The following is a 14,777-nucleotide window of genomic DNA, read 5'->3' on the forward strand; positions in this document are numbered from 1 at the left end:
TCTATTTCCGGAATGCAGCATGGCTTCTGAAAACCCCAACGAAGGCTAAAATATGATTATAACACGGAAGATCCACGCCAACAGCTTTCAGTTTATCGTCACCTGATGGATCCAGCACACGAGGAAAGGAAAGGAAAATGAGAACAAAATCAAAATTTCGCATGATTCACAATGAAACACGAGGTTATAGGGAAAAGGCAGATTTTGATTTTCGGCGGGGAAAGGGAACACGGGAAGACCCAGCACACAGAAAAGCAAGATGTACAGTTCACTCGTTTTCTTTTTATTATTATTATTATTTTTAAACTTTGTTTGAAATGGATGACAACTCCAACACACACAAAACACAATGTTTGAATATTACCTGAAATAATACGTGACACAGCTGAAATGGAATGAATAAATAATAGGTTTAAGCAGCAGTACAAAAAAACTGTCATGCAAGAGGAATTTGTGACAGCAGTATGGATTACTTTTGAAGCACATGCACATCACTAAAATAAAAATAACTCATATTTTGCATTCAGTTTTCTACTTAAAAAACAACAACAACCTAAAGCTAAATACATTACTAAGCAAACTTAACGAAATTAGCAAGGCCAAGGGTGATTATATTTATGCTAACTACATCATGGAAAGAACAACAAATAACCAGAGCAGCGAAAACACTAGTCATCCCATAAAAAGAAATTCTTTTTAAAAAGACTAATAATAATAATAACAATGATAATAATAATGATAATGATAGCAATGATAATAATAATATTAATAATAACAAAACAAAAACGACCTCTACACAGATGGATATAAGAAACAAACATTCCAACATTATAACTCCCCACGCCTCCTGTAACAACACCATCGACACAACCACCACCATCATAGCATTGACCAGGCGTAGCCCAGCGACTCACGGCTTGCTGGGCATGGGCCTAGTCTGCCACCCACCCACCACAGCAGCCTCCTAGCCTCACCTCTGGTTATGCACCCCGGGTGACACGGGCACCCCGGGGCTGTAGAGGGTGGGGGACTGGGAGTTCTGGCTGGAGGAGAGGGTATCGTCCTCCACATCGTCGGCGCTGTCGGAGAGGCTGTCCACCACCAGGCTGGTCTTGTCGCCGTTGCGCCGTCTGTTCTTGAGGCGCCAGCTGCCCCGTTGACTTCCCCGGCTGCCCGTGCGGCACAGGCGTGGGGAGGGGCGGGGGGAGCCCTTGTAGCTGATGCTGGTCTGTGGGACGATAAAAATAATGAAAGATGACTGCTGGGTCTATGGAACCAAGAGATGGAGAAAGTAAGATAACTGCCGAGTCTATTGAAAAACCAAATAGAGAAAGTATGATACTGCTGAGTCTGTTGAAACTACAAATGGAGAAAGCAAGATAGTGCCGAGTCTACTGAAACAACAAATGGAGAAAGTAAGATACTGCTGGGTCTATAGAAACTACAAATGGAGAAAGTAAGATACTGCCGAGTCTATTGAAACTACAAATGGAGAAAGCAAGATACTGCCGAGTCTATTGAAACAACAAATGGAGAAAGTAAGATACTGCCGAGTCTATTGAAACTACAAATGGAGAAAGCAAGATACTGCCGAGTCTATTGAAACAACAAATGGAGAAAGTAAGATAGTGCCGAGTCTGTTGAAACAACAAATGGAGAAGTAAGATAGTGCCGAGTCTATTGAAACAACAAATGGAGAAAGTAAGATAGTGCCGAGTCTATTGAAACAACAAATGGAGAAATTAAGATAACTGCCGAGTCTATTGAAACTACAAATGGAGAAAGTAAGATAGTGCCGAGTCTGTTGAAACAACAGATGGAGAAAGTAAGATAACTGCCGAGTCTGTTGAAACAACAGATGGAGAAAGTAAGATACTGCCGAGTCTACAGAAACTACAAATGGAGAAAATTTATAATAAACTGTTAGTTGTGAGATAAGACTTAACGAGAATGTAAAATACTCTTGAGTCTACAGAAACAACAAATGGAGAAGTTTATAAAAACAAAACCTATTGGTTGCAAAATAAGACTCGCTTTTGATAAGAGATGTCCAACGTTTCAGACCTTGGGTCTGTCATCAGGGACTGTGTTAGAAGGAAATGACAGTGGAGGTGGAAGAAAAGCTTAAAGTTATGAGTGTTCATCAGTAAAAGGAAGCGAGGATGAACGTTTGGTCTGTGGGAGGTTGGAAAGAAGTGGTTCAGGGCTGGGCTGCACGTGCTTATCTTTGCAGCGCAAAGTTTGCTTTGCGCTGTGAATGTTCCTGAATCAGCGTATCTAGGTTAGGAACGTTCTTCACGCGAAGCAAACTTTGTGCCGTTCGAAACGAACGACGAGCGCCTAAAGGCTGCAGTCACTCAGCCCTACGCAGTTATGCAGCCTGTTGTGCAAATGACTGTGTGTCTAAGGCGCTTAAAACTAGGTCTCTGGCCGAAGATAGGCGCTATATAAGTATCAATAATGCAATGAACTAGAATGAAATGAAACGAAGGGTAAGAAGAACTCACAGGAGTCTTGTCGCCCTCAATGGTGAGGGAGGTGCGGTTCGTGTGGACGGACACGGTCAGCTTGTTGCTGTCCTTCAGGGTGCTCTCGTTGGGCGACCCCTGAGGCGTGGCCATGGGGGTGCCCATGGGGGTGGCGGCCGTGTGGGTGATGATGGGCGGGTTGAGGGGCCCCTCCTGCCCTGGGGGCTGCTGCTGCTGCTGCTGCTGCTCCTGCGTGATGCTGCTGGCGCCCGTTTGAGTGCCGCTGTCCTCCTTGGTGGCCGCCACAGAGGCTGGGGAAGGGAGAGTCCGCATCTTCCTCTCTGTGTGTGGACAGGACAAACAAGTCATGTCGTGTCATCATCTTCCTCTCTGTATATGGAAAACAGGTAATGCCATCGTCTTCCACTATGTATTTATGGACAGGGCGAACAAGTCACGTTATCGTCCTCCTCTACGTATATGGCAAAGACGTCATGTCATCGTCTTCCTCTGTATATGTGTGTGTTTATGCGTGTGTGTAGAGGGAGAGGGTGGTTTGGGATTATGGTAAATCAAGCCGAGATGTTGTATTACATGCTAGTGTACCAAGGTTGGTCCCCCCAAAAAAAACAACAACAAAAAACATCGCATATAAAAACCTTTCCCATGTTCATGTTATGTGTGCGTTGGATTCTGCTTAGGGCTGAGATATTGTGTTAAGTGAGTGAGTTGCCTGCGGATGCACAATTAATTTCCGATAAAGATGTATCGTATCGTATTGTAATTGTATTGTACTGTATTGTACTTCACATTATCATGAATCATTGTTGTATGGCCATACACACCTTTCTCCTTGTTGTTCTTGAGGTCCAGCGAGTCCGACGCTGTAATTCGGTCTGGTTCCCTCTGAACATCGCCTATGTTGTTGTTCTCGGCCAATCGCTGACGTTCTTTCTCCTTCTCCTGCTTCTCGATCTCCTCTTGCTCTTTCTGCTTTTCTCGTTTCTTCTCTTCATCCTGGTTGTGACACAGATTCGTTCAGAGCTTCATGACACATCCACCACCGTTGTTGGTTTTTGTTGTATGAAACACCTTAGTATGAAAAAAGTGTTGCTAATGTCCGAAAATCTTGTTTCCTTATAACTTCCTTAACATTTTTTTTTCCAATTCTCGATGTGATTGAGGAGCAATATATCTGCATAAAAAACAATGAAAAACGAAAGCGCGCATTCACGTATGGAAACACGTACATACCATACACCCTCACACCCACCTGAAAAAAACCCAACTGAACACACAGGCGAACTTGGAAAAAGCTAATCGGGATCACCAATGCAGCGATAAGTGAATCGGGAATGTGTGAATCGGGAATGGACAAACCGGGAACTGTCAATTCGGAATGGGCAAATCGGGAATGCGTGAATTGGGAATTGTCAATTCGATATGGGCAAATCGGGAATGGGCAAATCAGGAATGGGCAAATCGGGAATGCGTGAACTGGGAATGGTCAATTCAGAATGGGCAAATCGGAAATGGTCAAATCGATATGGGCAAATCGGGAACGGTCAATTCGTAATGGGCAAATCGGGAATGCGTGAATTGGGAATTGTCAATTCGATATGAGCAAATCGGGAATGGGCAAATCAGGAATGGGCAAATCGGGAATGCGTGAACTGGGAACTGTCAACTCGATATGGGCAAATCGGGAATGCATGAACTGGGAATGGTCAATTCGGAATGGGCAAATCGGAAATGGTCAATTCGTAATGGGAAAATCGGGAATGGTCAATTCGTAATGGCAAAACAAGAACGTGTGAATCGGGAATGGGCAAATCGGGAATGTGTGAATTGGGAATTGTGAAATCGAAATGGGCAAATCAGGAGTGGTCAATTCGTAATGGGCCAAAACAAGAACGTGTGAATCGGGAATAGGCAAATCGGGAATGTGTGAACTGGGAATTGGGAATGGGCAAATCGGGAATGTGTGAATTGGGAATTGTCAATTCGGAAATGGCAAATCAGGAATGGTCAATTCGGAATGGGCAAATCAGGAGTGGTCAATTCGGAATGGGTAAATCGGGAATGTGTGAATTGGGAATTCTCAATTCGGAATGGGCAAATCAGGAATGGGCAAATCAGGAAAGTGCGAATGAGGAATGGGAGAATCGGGACCACACCCCAGCTAACCTCGGTGGAGAATCCCTCGACGAGGATGGCGACGAGGAGGTTGAAGAGGACGTAGTTGCCGAAGGTCATGAGGGCGATGAAGTAGAGCGAGGCCCAGGGGGACGTGTAGTTCATGCCGTTGTACAGTACCGTGTTCCAGTCCTCCTGGGTCAGCACCTGCCATCCCCAACCCACAACATACAGCACAGACATACACACAGACACCCACCCACCCCGCCAGATACACACACAGTCACACGGACTCACACACAAACACACACACAGACACAGACATAAACACACACACACACACACACACACTCACACACAGACACACGCACCCATAGAAAGGCAGACAGACAGACAGACACACACAGAGTTTCAAGGAGGTGGGAAAACATGCCAAATCACATCTGCTGTTAAAAGGAGCAGATGCCTGATTTCACATAAATGCCATAGGTCGTGTAAAACATTAACATAGCTTAAAATATAAACAAATACATTAATATTTAGGAAAATTAGAAATAAAAGCACTATCAGCCATCACTACACACACGCACGAGTGCATGCATACACATACACGCGCGTACGCACATACGCACACACACACACACACACACGATAGTAAGCTTATGCATTCTTGAACATTAAACTTGCTATCACCTGAAATACACTTTCTACTTACTTTCGAAATGTTACAGAACACAACTTCATAATTTAAAAAAAAGTCCTAGTAAACACATTTTAAATTTGAAAGTTAAGCTGAGGCATAATGCCGATAAAAGAATACCAAATCATTAAACTAAAATCTTGATTATTTTCATTAAAATAAAAACTAAAACACACAGTTTCACTTTCATCTTCAAAATCAGGTATTTAAAATGAATAATAGTGCAGGCCCATTATTGAGCAGAAATTATGACTCAATTGAAGAATGGAAATTTGTCAAATCACATTCATCAACATAAAGATCTGGTCTCTAACATGAAACACGATGTTCAAGAAATGTACAAAACTGCCGAATCTGAATTAATATGAGAACTCGGAACGACAAAAACAAACGTAACAGAACTATCTATAGTTCTATCTGCACACTAATCATTTAAACGACTGCAACATATCCTAAAAAACAACAACCAGTTTTCAACAATTCACTGTGAAAATTGAAAACAATGCAAGAAATTCACAAGCCACAATGTAATATGTCTCCCAAATTTCACACATTATAGCAATACTAATAATTTCCAAAACATAATATAACAAAAAGCAACAACAGCCATTAATGACAAAATATTTGAGTGTCCACCAGAACGTGAAAGACATATCAAAAACATTTATGCGGGAAAACAACCGCCATTGACTTCCTCTAGTAGTCACTACAACCAATGACACTACCACGCTCACGTACTAGCTGTAACGAGCTGCCATGCAAAAGAATACCACAACGACCAAAACAAACCCCAACCAACAAAAAAACACCCCCTCCCCCCAAAAAACCCCCAAACAAACCCAAAATAAAACAACAACAACAACCAAAATCCCACACCCACGCCCGTGAAAGAAACAAACACTGCAGAACAACTTGTCACGAGCTACCAACAAGGGCCATACAAAACGAAGCATGAGCACAACGCACTGACCTGAAAGACGGTAACAAACGACCACAACAACGAGTCAAAGTTCGCACGCCCACAGAAGCAGTCCGGGGAGGGGTGGGGGTGGCACGGGCAGTGGGTCCAGCTGCGGCGAGCACAGAAACTACCACCAAAGATACGCATGCCAAGGACACTGCACGTGGTACAGGGAAAAAAAGCAAAACACACTCCTGTCAGTCAGGGTGGGACCACGGACCGGAGGCATGCAGAAGAATAATTGTCCGTGGGGTTATTCAGAATGAGTAGTTGGGCAGCTGTCGTCCTTTTTAAGCATTCATCTTCTTTAGTTATCTTTTATATACATGTTTTCAGGATGAAAAACATTTGATATCTACAGAAACACACGTGAAAGGTGTTGATCAGCTATGGCCTACTTCTTGCCAGTACCCTTTCTGCCCAAAACGTCACCGTGTTTCAGGTGTTGATACTGTTAATCTTTATTAAAACATGCTGAAGGCATCACACTGTGCGGGCTTTAGGGATTTTTTTTCACGAACAATTTGATGTATGTTATCGATTTCACAGATGATTGTCAACTGTTGATCGATATCAGATACAGCCCTTTTTTGTATTCATGACTGTTTCAGATGCATTTTTTCCATTTAATCCTTTGTTCTCATTTTGTTCACATTAATTTTTTGTTTTGTGTTCACTTAAAAATATAATATCAGAAGGTCGGAAAATATCATTATTCATTTCCCATTGATCCTAGACTGGTGACTTCATCATAACTTTGGTTCAAACAGTCACAAAGCGAATTTCTGCAACGTTCAGTGTCGTCTTCGAAACACGACGATTGGAACTTGACTGGCAAAGCCAGACCATGCGTTTTAGTGCCTAACTACTCACTCCTTCCTGTGACAATTCTACGTCTACAAATGTGACAAAAGGCAACATGCATACATGTACGACGAAAGAACTCCCGCACCCCTCCTCCCTCCCCGACCCACATACATACGGCGTTGCATACATTTAGCTCGCATCTAGTTTCACAAAACACTGCTTGGTATTACGATGGTAACAAGCCAGAAAGTTACAAGAAAAACAACAACAAAAAACAAAAACGCCACCGCAATATAACTGATAATACAGATAGACATTGTGGGAAATAGCCAACACACAGGGATACACGCGAGCCTGATTGCGCAAAGTTAAAACATGAGTGAACATGCGAGCGGACGGAAGAAAAGAAAGACATAAATATGGTGAGGGAGACACATCTTTATTTCCAAAGTGTTGTTTACTTTCGTCTTCATTTTTTTAGAGAGAGAGAGAGAGAGAGAGAGAGAGACAGACAGACAGACAGCGTTTTCTTCTGTTCTCGTTATCTGTTGTTTTTTCATGATGTAGCTTGCATAAACATAAATATATAGACAGAGAAACAGACACACACATACACAGACACGCCGAAATGAATACAGAAAAAAGACACAGAGAGAATAAGCTTTCACAACAACTAGAGACGGGACCACGACACAAGGGGGGATAAAAGGAAATTGTCAAGGACCATGCAGAGGCCACCAGGCAAAGGAAGGGTGACGGGCACGCCAACAGCACGATACCTGAAAGACGGTAATTATCGCCCACAGCAGGGAATCAAAGTTCTTGCGATCACATCGCCGACCAAGAGTTGGTGTGGTCGTACAGAATTTGCAGCCGAATAAGTTCATGCCCAGAATGCTAGAATAAAGAAGACATGGAATTTATAGCAAAGCAAATGGAAACAGATCGAGAAATTATGAACTGCGAAAAGGGAATGCGTTAGAAAAAAAGGAAGTGGGAGATGGACGATTCTGAGAACAGCAGCAGCAGCAACACGCACAGACAGACAGACAGACAAACAGACAAACACACACACACACTGACCGTATCAAATTTGCACGATACAAAATTGTGTTGTAGAAACTATTTGGGGAAATTTCTATTATCGTCGAAATCTGCATCAGTCAGTGTTCCACACAGCGGGGGCCGAACAACATCGTTGTACGTTGATTTAACCCAACAATAAACAATGCTCCCCGTATTTAGTTCTGCACTGACATCAGACTGACTACAGAAAACAGTGAGTAGGTTAAAAAAACCCAAAAAACAAACTATACAAAAGCCAAGAATGCTCACATTTAAAATAAAAGATATTGAAACACCACAATGACGGGCGCAATAGCCGAGTGGTTAAAGCATTGGACTGTCAATCTGAGGGTCCCGGGTTCGAATCACGGTGACGGCGCCTGGTGGGTAAAGGGTGGAGATTTTTACGATCTCCCAGGTCAACATATGTGCAGACCTGCTAGTGCCTGAACCCCCTTCGTGTGTATATGCAAGCAGAAGATCAAATACGCACGTTAAAGATCCTGTAATTAATAATTGTGGGTTATGGAAACAAGAACATACCCAGCATGCACACCCCCGAAAACGGAGTATGGCTGCCTACATGGCGGGGTAAAAACGGTCATACACGTAAAAGCCCACTCGTGTGCATACGAGTGAACGCAGAAGAAGAAGAAGAAGACACACCACAATAAAAGATACTGACACACTGCCTCATTTTCTCAAATTTCAACCAATTATCTGTGATTTACACTGGATGCTAGCACAGAGCTCTATCGACCGTTAGGCCCGTCTTTCTTTACACTCATTTATCTGTCATCGATTATACTCCCCGCCACTATCTGTCGATTCTACCCGTTTTTACAGTGACATCTTCGGCCACAAAACTCCAGTCCTCTTGACGTTTTCAATGGCATCTAAAAAGAGCTTCTTTTTTTCTTTTTTTTTCTTCTCAAAAGCAGTTCAGCATCCACCTTTTCAGAATGCTAAGTGGAAAATGAATCAGTGTGTGTGTGTGTGTGTGTGTGTGTGTGTGTGTGTGTGTTTGTGTGTGTGTGTGTATACGTGTGTATGTTTATGTGTGTATGTTTATGTGTGTGTGTGTGTGTGTGTGTGTGTGTGTGTGTGTGAGGGAGAGAGAGAGAGAGAGAGAGAGAGAGAGAGAGAGAGAGAGAGAGAGAGAGAGAAACACCACGGACACATGCATTTATGATCAACTCATCGATCGAATTATTTCTTTCTCTCTTTTTTTCAAGGACACACACACACACACACACACCAATTTCCCCTTCACGTACACACTCACAAACACAAACACAAGTTCTCTGTCTTTCTCTCTCTTTGGCGGCTGGATGTAATAATAAAACAACGTCACACACACACACACACACCCTCCCCCCAAAGAAAAGAACCCCCCCCCCACAACCCCCCCCCCCCACCAAATGTTCTAACAAAAAACGTTTCGTTTCCTGGCACACACACCTGAAGATGAACATGAAGAGCACGAGCAGCGCGAAGAAGGTGGCGACGTTGTCCATGGTGCGCAGCATGACCACCAGCTGCCGCCTGAGGGCCGGCATGAAGCGGACCAGCTTCAGGATCCTCAGCAGCCGGAACGTCCGCAGCACGGACAGACCGCTGGCCCCGCCCTGACCCAGCTCCACCACGCTGCAAACACACGCCCAAAAGTGTGCGTCTGTCTATAAAATTTCTCTGTCTGTCTGTCTGCCTACCTGCATGCCTGCTGCCTTTCTATCTGTCCATTACTCTAACTTTTCAACGGAGTCTTGGACCCTTAATGGCCGCATAAAGGACCATTCATCTTCTGATCTATCTATGTATTTGTGTATCTATCTATCCATCTGTGTCTGTCTGTCTGTCTGTCTACCCACCTACCCACCAAGGTCTATCAAGACAAGGCAAGAAGTATATTTTCACGTGCCACATGGGAGCACTGAAACAATATACACATACATCTTTTACATACACCATATACATAAAAGGTGAAGTCAAAAACAAACAAAAACGCAAATTCTAGTTGACAAGCAATTAAATATAAAGTTAATTTTCCTTAGTAACTGAATAATAATGCAAACACTTAAAACATGTAAATTTTCCACAGTACTTGACTGTTTTTCCCTATTAACAGATAAAGTTCTATCGAAATGAAAAACGTCTGGAAGAGACAAAGGATTTCAGTTTTTATAGTACTCTTTTTTTTCCAATCTATCTATCTGTCTGTCTGTTTAAAGCACATCTCTTTATAAATCAGTGGTCTTACTAAAACGTGGGCGCATGCTCAAATTGTATGTTGGTCTGAGGGGAAACGTGCAAGGCATTTTTTCTCTCAGATAATAAGGTATTTTAATGTATCTTTTATTGCGACAGTCCAGACGACCACACTGCCTTATTTGGGCTGAAAACTGTAAATTTCATTTCAGACGACCACACGGCCATATTGGGGCTGAAAACTGTAAACATCATTCCAGACGACCACACGGCCTTATTAGGGCTGAAAACTGTAAACATCATTCCCACAGAAACAAGAACAAAACAAAACAAACCAAACGGCCAAAGTCTTTTTAAAAAACATACGTAAAAAATATATTCTGCTGCTTATAACCAAGCCGACTACACAGGGCGATAAATCAGGGCTGAGAAACTGTAGCCTAAATATCGATCCTGTGGAATCTGAAAAAAAAACCAGCAACAAAAAACAAACAAATAAACAAACAAAAAAGAACAACAAAACACAGAAAAAAAAACGTTCTGACGTTTGTTTATGATAACAGAACAGTGATCATCAATGCTGATGGCGACAGTGGTAATTACCAAAAATCTAATGTCAGTGTTACATCACAGTCCTTTGATTCATTGTTTCATTTAAAGCGCGCAATATTCCCAGAGGTAAAGATAAAGCATATATTATGATCAGCAGTGACAAATTTTCTCTTGCAGCATGTAGTCTACACGTGTTACATTTGCCTTCGTTTCTAAAATCACTTGTATTAATTTGACGAAATGGATATTATCACGTAGCGCTATGTTTTTGTACAATGTAAATAAAAAAGAAAAAAAAAAACTTGAGAAAGAAAACAGAAAAAAACCCAAAAACAAACAACAAAAAACAAAAAACAACAACCAAAAACAAGAACACTATACTAGATTAAAAAAAAGGTTTTTAGTCCGTACAGCAAAGGCTGCATCTACACAATCACGTTTCGTCGATAAACAGAAATATCATTTGTGCTTCTTCTCAAAACTGAGCACACACTTCCTTCTTGCTCATGATCCACAACTCATATGTGATAAAAAAACCAGTGCAGATTTATACTCATTTAATAAAGCCCAGTATGAATGCGAACAAATAAACCCCACTTATCTATTTTTCCCATTAAACTGCAGATGGATGCCTTAGCCAATCTCATAACAGCAGAAACTTAGCAGACACAAAACAGGTATAAGTTTACCTGAGAATAACAATAAATCCATCAAAGAGATTAAACCCATCACTAATGTATCCAAAGGCACCGTAGGCGAGGATCTTGAAGCCCATCTCCGTGGCAAAAAGAACACAGAAGACAATGTTGCTATACTCCAGAACCTTTGTCAGATTATCAGGCTGCACACAGACAACACAAAAAAGATGTTGACTTTTTCCGACAAAGTAAGAAGTGAACACACACACACACACACACACACACACACACACACACACACACACACACCGGATCTGAAGAATAAACAGCATATCAGTCGAGTCACTTGAACTATGGTAAGTACAACACAACATAGACTTTGGCAAGAACTATCAAATTGTCTGAGGCAATCAGAAACAACGAAACTACACTGGTCGTTTTCGATTCTCTGTAGCCTCTTTGTGATTGTTTCACAAGAAGGAACGCACATTTGATTGAGTATTCAGATTTTCGTTTCCCTTTAGATACTTGAAAACACAATGTGGGGCGAAAACAAGGGAAACATATTGAATACACAATCACAGGGAAATCGTTTCGCCAGGTGTTTCTCAAGTGAATATTTACCAGGTAGACATCAAAATGACCAGATGGGTTCACTAACATACCTGAATCACAGAAGAAAAAGAAGAAAGTGAGAAAGAGAATGGTAGAGGGAGAGAGAGAGGGGTAGGGGAGAGAGAGAGAGAGAGAGTAGAGAAATGATATGTAAATGAAACAAAGTATCATAAAAAAAATTAACAATCTAAATTCAAATATCAATAGTTGATTGTTATATTTAACACCCATGAAACAAAAATATCATAGTATCATAAAAGAACACATTAATTACCATCATAGAAATATCCATAACTGACTATGATATTCAACGCATATGAGGCAAAAATATTATATCATAAAAACACATTAATAACAACCATCCAAGTATCCATACCGGACTGTGATATTCAATACCCATAAAATAAAAGTATCATTGTGTAAAAAAACAAAACCCCCATTAATTACCGCTATCAAAATATCCATACTTGACAGTGATATTCTACACCTATGAAACAAATGTATCAAAGCACCATTAAAACACATTAATTACCACCATCAAAATATCTGTACTTAATTGTGATATTCTACATTAATGAAACAAAAGTATTACAGTATAATAAAAACACATTAATTACAACCAACAAAATAATAATACATGCTTGTTATATTCAACACTCATGAAACAAAAGTATTTCAGCATAATAAAAACAAATTCATGGCCACCATCAAAATACCATACCTGATTTTGATATTCTACACCCTTGAAACAAAAATATAATGGTATCATAGAGATATTTATTACAACCATCAAAATATCCGTACCTAATTGTGATATTCAACCCCCATGAAACAAAAATATTATGGTATCATAGAGATATTAATTACCACCATCAAAATATCCGTACCTCTTAATATTCTACAGCCATAAACCAAAAGTATTTCAGCATAATAAAAACACATTAATGACCACCATCAAAATACAATACCTGATTGTGATATTCCACACCCATGCTGAGAGTGTTGAGAAGGATGGCGACGAGAATACTGCGCTGGAAGAAGTTACTCTCCACCAGTTTCTTCATGCAGCTCTGGAACTGGTTCAGCAACGCTGCAATGGACAGACATGCCACTCTCATCGTTTCGATGCCACGGACAAATATAAGGATCAAACATTATTTTCAAAATCTTGAAAAAAAAGGAAAAAAAAAAGAAAAAGAAAAAAAGAATCAACGACTAACTTATGACAACACATTCACGCTAGAATCTTGAATATTATATTACTTACGTTTACTGGTTATAATTGCAAGTTTGTTCTTATCAATCTGCAATCAACAAAAAAACCCAACAGGTGATTGAGAATATCTTGTCCTCTCCGACTTCAAGAATTCTCACTCGAGCCATGCATTTAAACTGAATAATTATACACGTTGTAACAATTAACTTTAATGCATCAAGATGCTTGTTTCTTTGCGTGCGTGGCGCGCGTGTATGTGTATGCGAGCGAACGTGTGTGTGTACGCGCATGTATATGGATGTATTTTGGGGAGACGTCGGTTGGTAGATGTGTATGTACGTGTGTCAAAGGGGAAGAGAAAACTTGGAGAAGAAGAAGAAGAAGAAGAAGAAGAAGAAGAAGAAGAAGAAGAAGAAGGACGAGGAGGAGGAGGATGATATAGATAGATTGATAGAGACATAGAGAAAAAGACAGGCACACAGAAAAGACAAACTAATAAAGAGTGAGAGAGAGAACGGGAGAAAGAAGAGAGGGAGAGAGAGAGAGAGAGAGAGTGGTAGAGATAGAGAGAATGACAGAAAGAGGGAGAGGCAGACAGAAGGAATGAAAAGGGCAGGGAGGAATAGGCACAGAGAACTACAGAGAAGGACTGGAAAACTTTTATGAGAATGTGAGAAAGTATTTTCCAGTTATGGGATCTTCAGCGACTAATGTCCTCTTCTGTTCATTTCAAAGTGATAGCTGTATTGTCCACCAAACGCTTTATATCTCTTCTGCAACAAACATTTCTCTGTTTTAGCGTGCACGAAATTCAGGATTATTGACGAATTGGAAGCTGTTGTTAGTGTACAGAAACGATGGCAGAGAATAACCACAAAATCAAAGGGAGCAGAAGCAATAGAGAGGAATAAGGATGACGTCGAACGTGACAGAGAGAGAGAGAGAGAGAGAGAGAGAGAGAGAGAGAGAGAGAGAGAGAGAGAGAGAGACAGACAGACAGACAGAGGGACGGAGACAGAGACAGAAAGAGACAGAGAGAAATGGGAGGGAGGGAGGGAGGGTGAAGCACATTTAAGACGACGTAAGGCAGATTAGTAATAAATACACACGGGAAGTATACAAAGAGTTAGGTACACACAGTATCACGAATGCAAGTGCCACTTCAATATATTTTCCGGTAGTGGTTTAATAAGCATCGTTTCTGAAACCTATAACTGCAGGTTAAGCTCAGCTAAAAACGTGTGAACATTTGAGACCTTTTGCGTCTGTTAGGTTTACGTATAAAACCTGTTATGGAATCGATAATATTGATATTTAATATTCCTTCAAAATTGGTAATTCTACCAGCATAAAAATTATGATCGTATAACTATGTAAAACTACACATGGAAAAAGAGAAAACTCCCAGCAA

General features: G+C 41.1%; 1 protein-coding gene across 1 annotated transcript in view; it reads right to left on the reverse strand.

The window, feature by feature from the left end:
• LOC143283449 (voltage-dependent T-type calcium channel subunit alpha-1I-like) overlaps positions 1–14,777 on the reverse strand; it is an 87,540-nt gene that overhangs the window by 43,040 nt on the left and 29,723 nt on the right. The window contains exons 8-16 of the mRNA XM_076589689.1: positions 13,119–13,240; positions 11,587–11,738; positions 9,599–9,784; positions 7,852–7,969; positions 4,656–4,811; positions 3,314–3,485; positions 2,508–2,809; positions 975–1,228; positions 365–385 (exon numbers count right to left, since the gene is read on the reverse strand). Of these exons, the coding sequence (XP_076445804.1) occupies positions 365–385; positions 975–1,228; positions 2,508–2,809; positions 3,314–3,485; positions 4,656–4,811; positions 7,852–7,969; positions 9,599–9,784; positions 11,587–11,738; positions 13,119–13,240 (1,483 nt within the window). The remainder of the gene's footprint in view (positions 1–364; positions 386–974; positions 1,229–2,507; positions 2,810–3,313; positions 3,486–4,655; positions 4,812–7,851; positions 7,970–9,598; positions 9,785–11,586; positions 11,739–13,118; positions 13,241–14,777) is intronic.

The sequence above is a fragment of the Babylonia areolata genome, chromosome 1 (genome assembly GCF_041734735.1).
Source record: "Babylonia areolata isolate BAREFJ2019XMU chromosome 1, ASM4173473v1, whole genome shotgun sequence".
In the NCBI taxonomy this organism is placed as follows: Eukaryota; Metazoa; Mollusca; class Gastropoda; order Neogastropoda; family Buccinidae; genus Babylonia; species Babylonia areolata.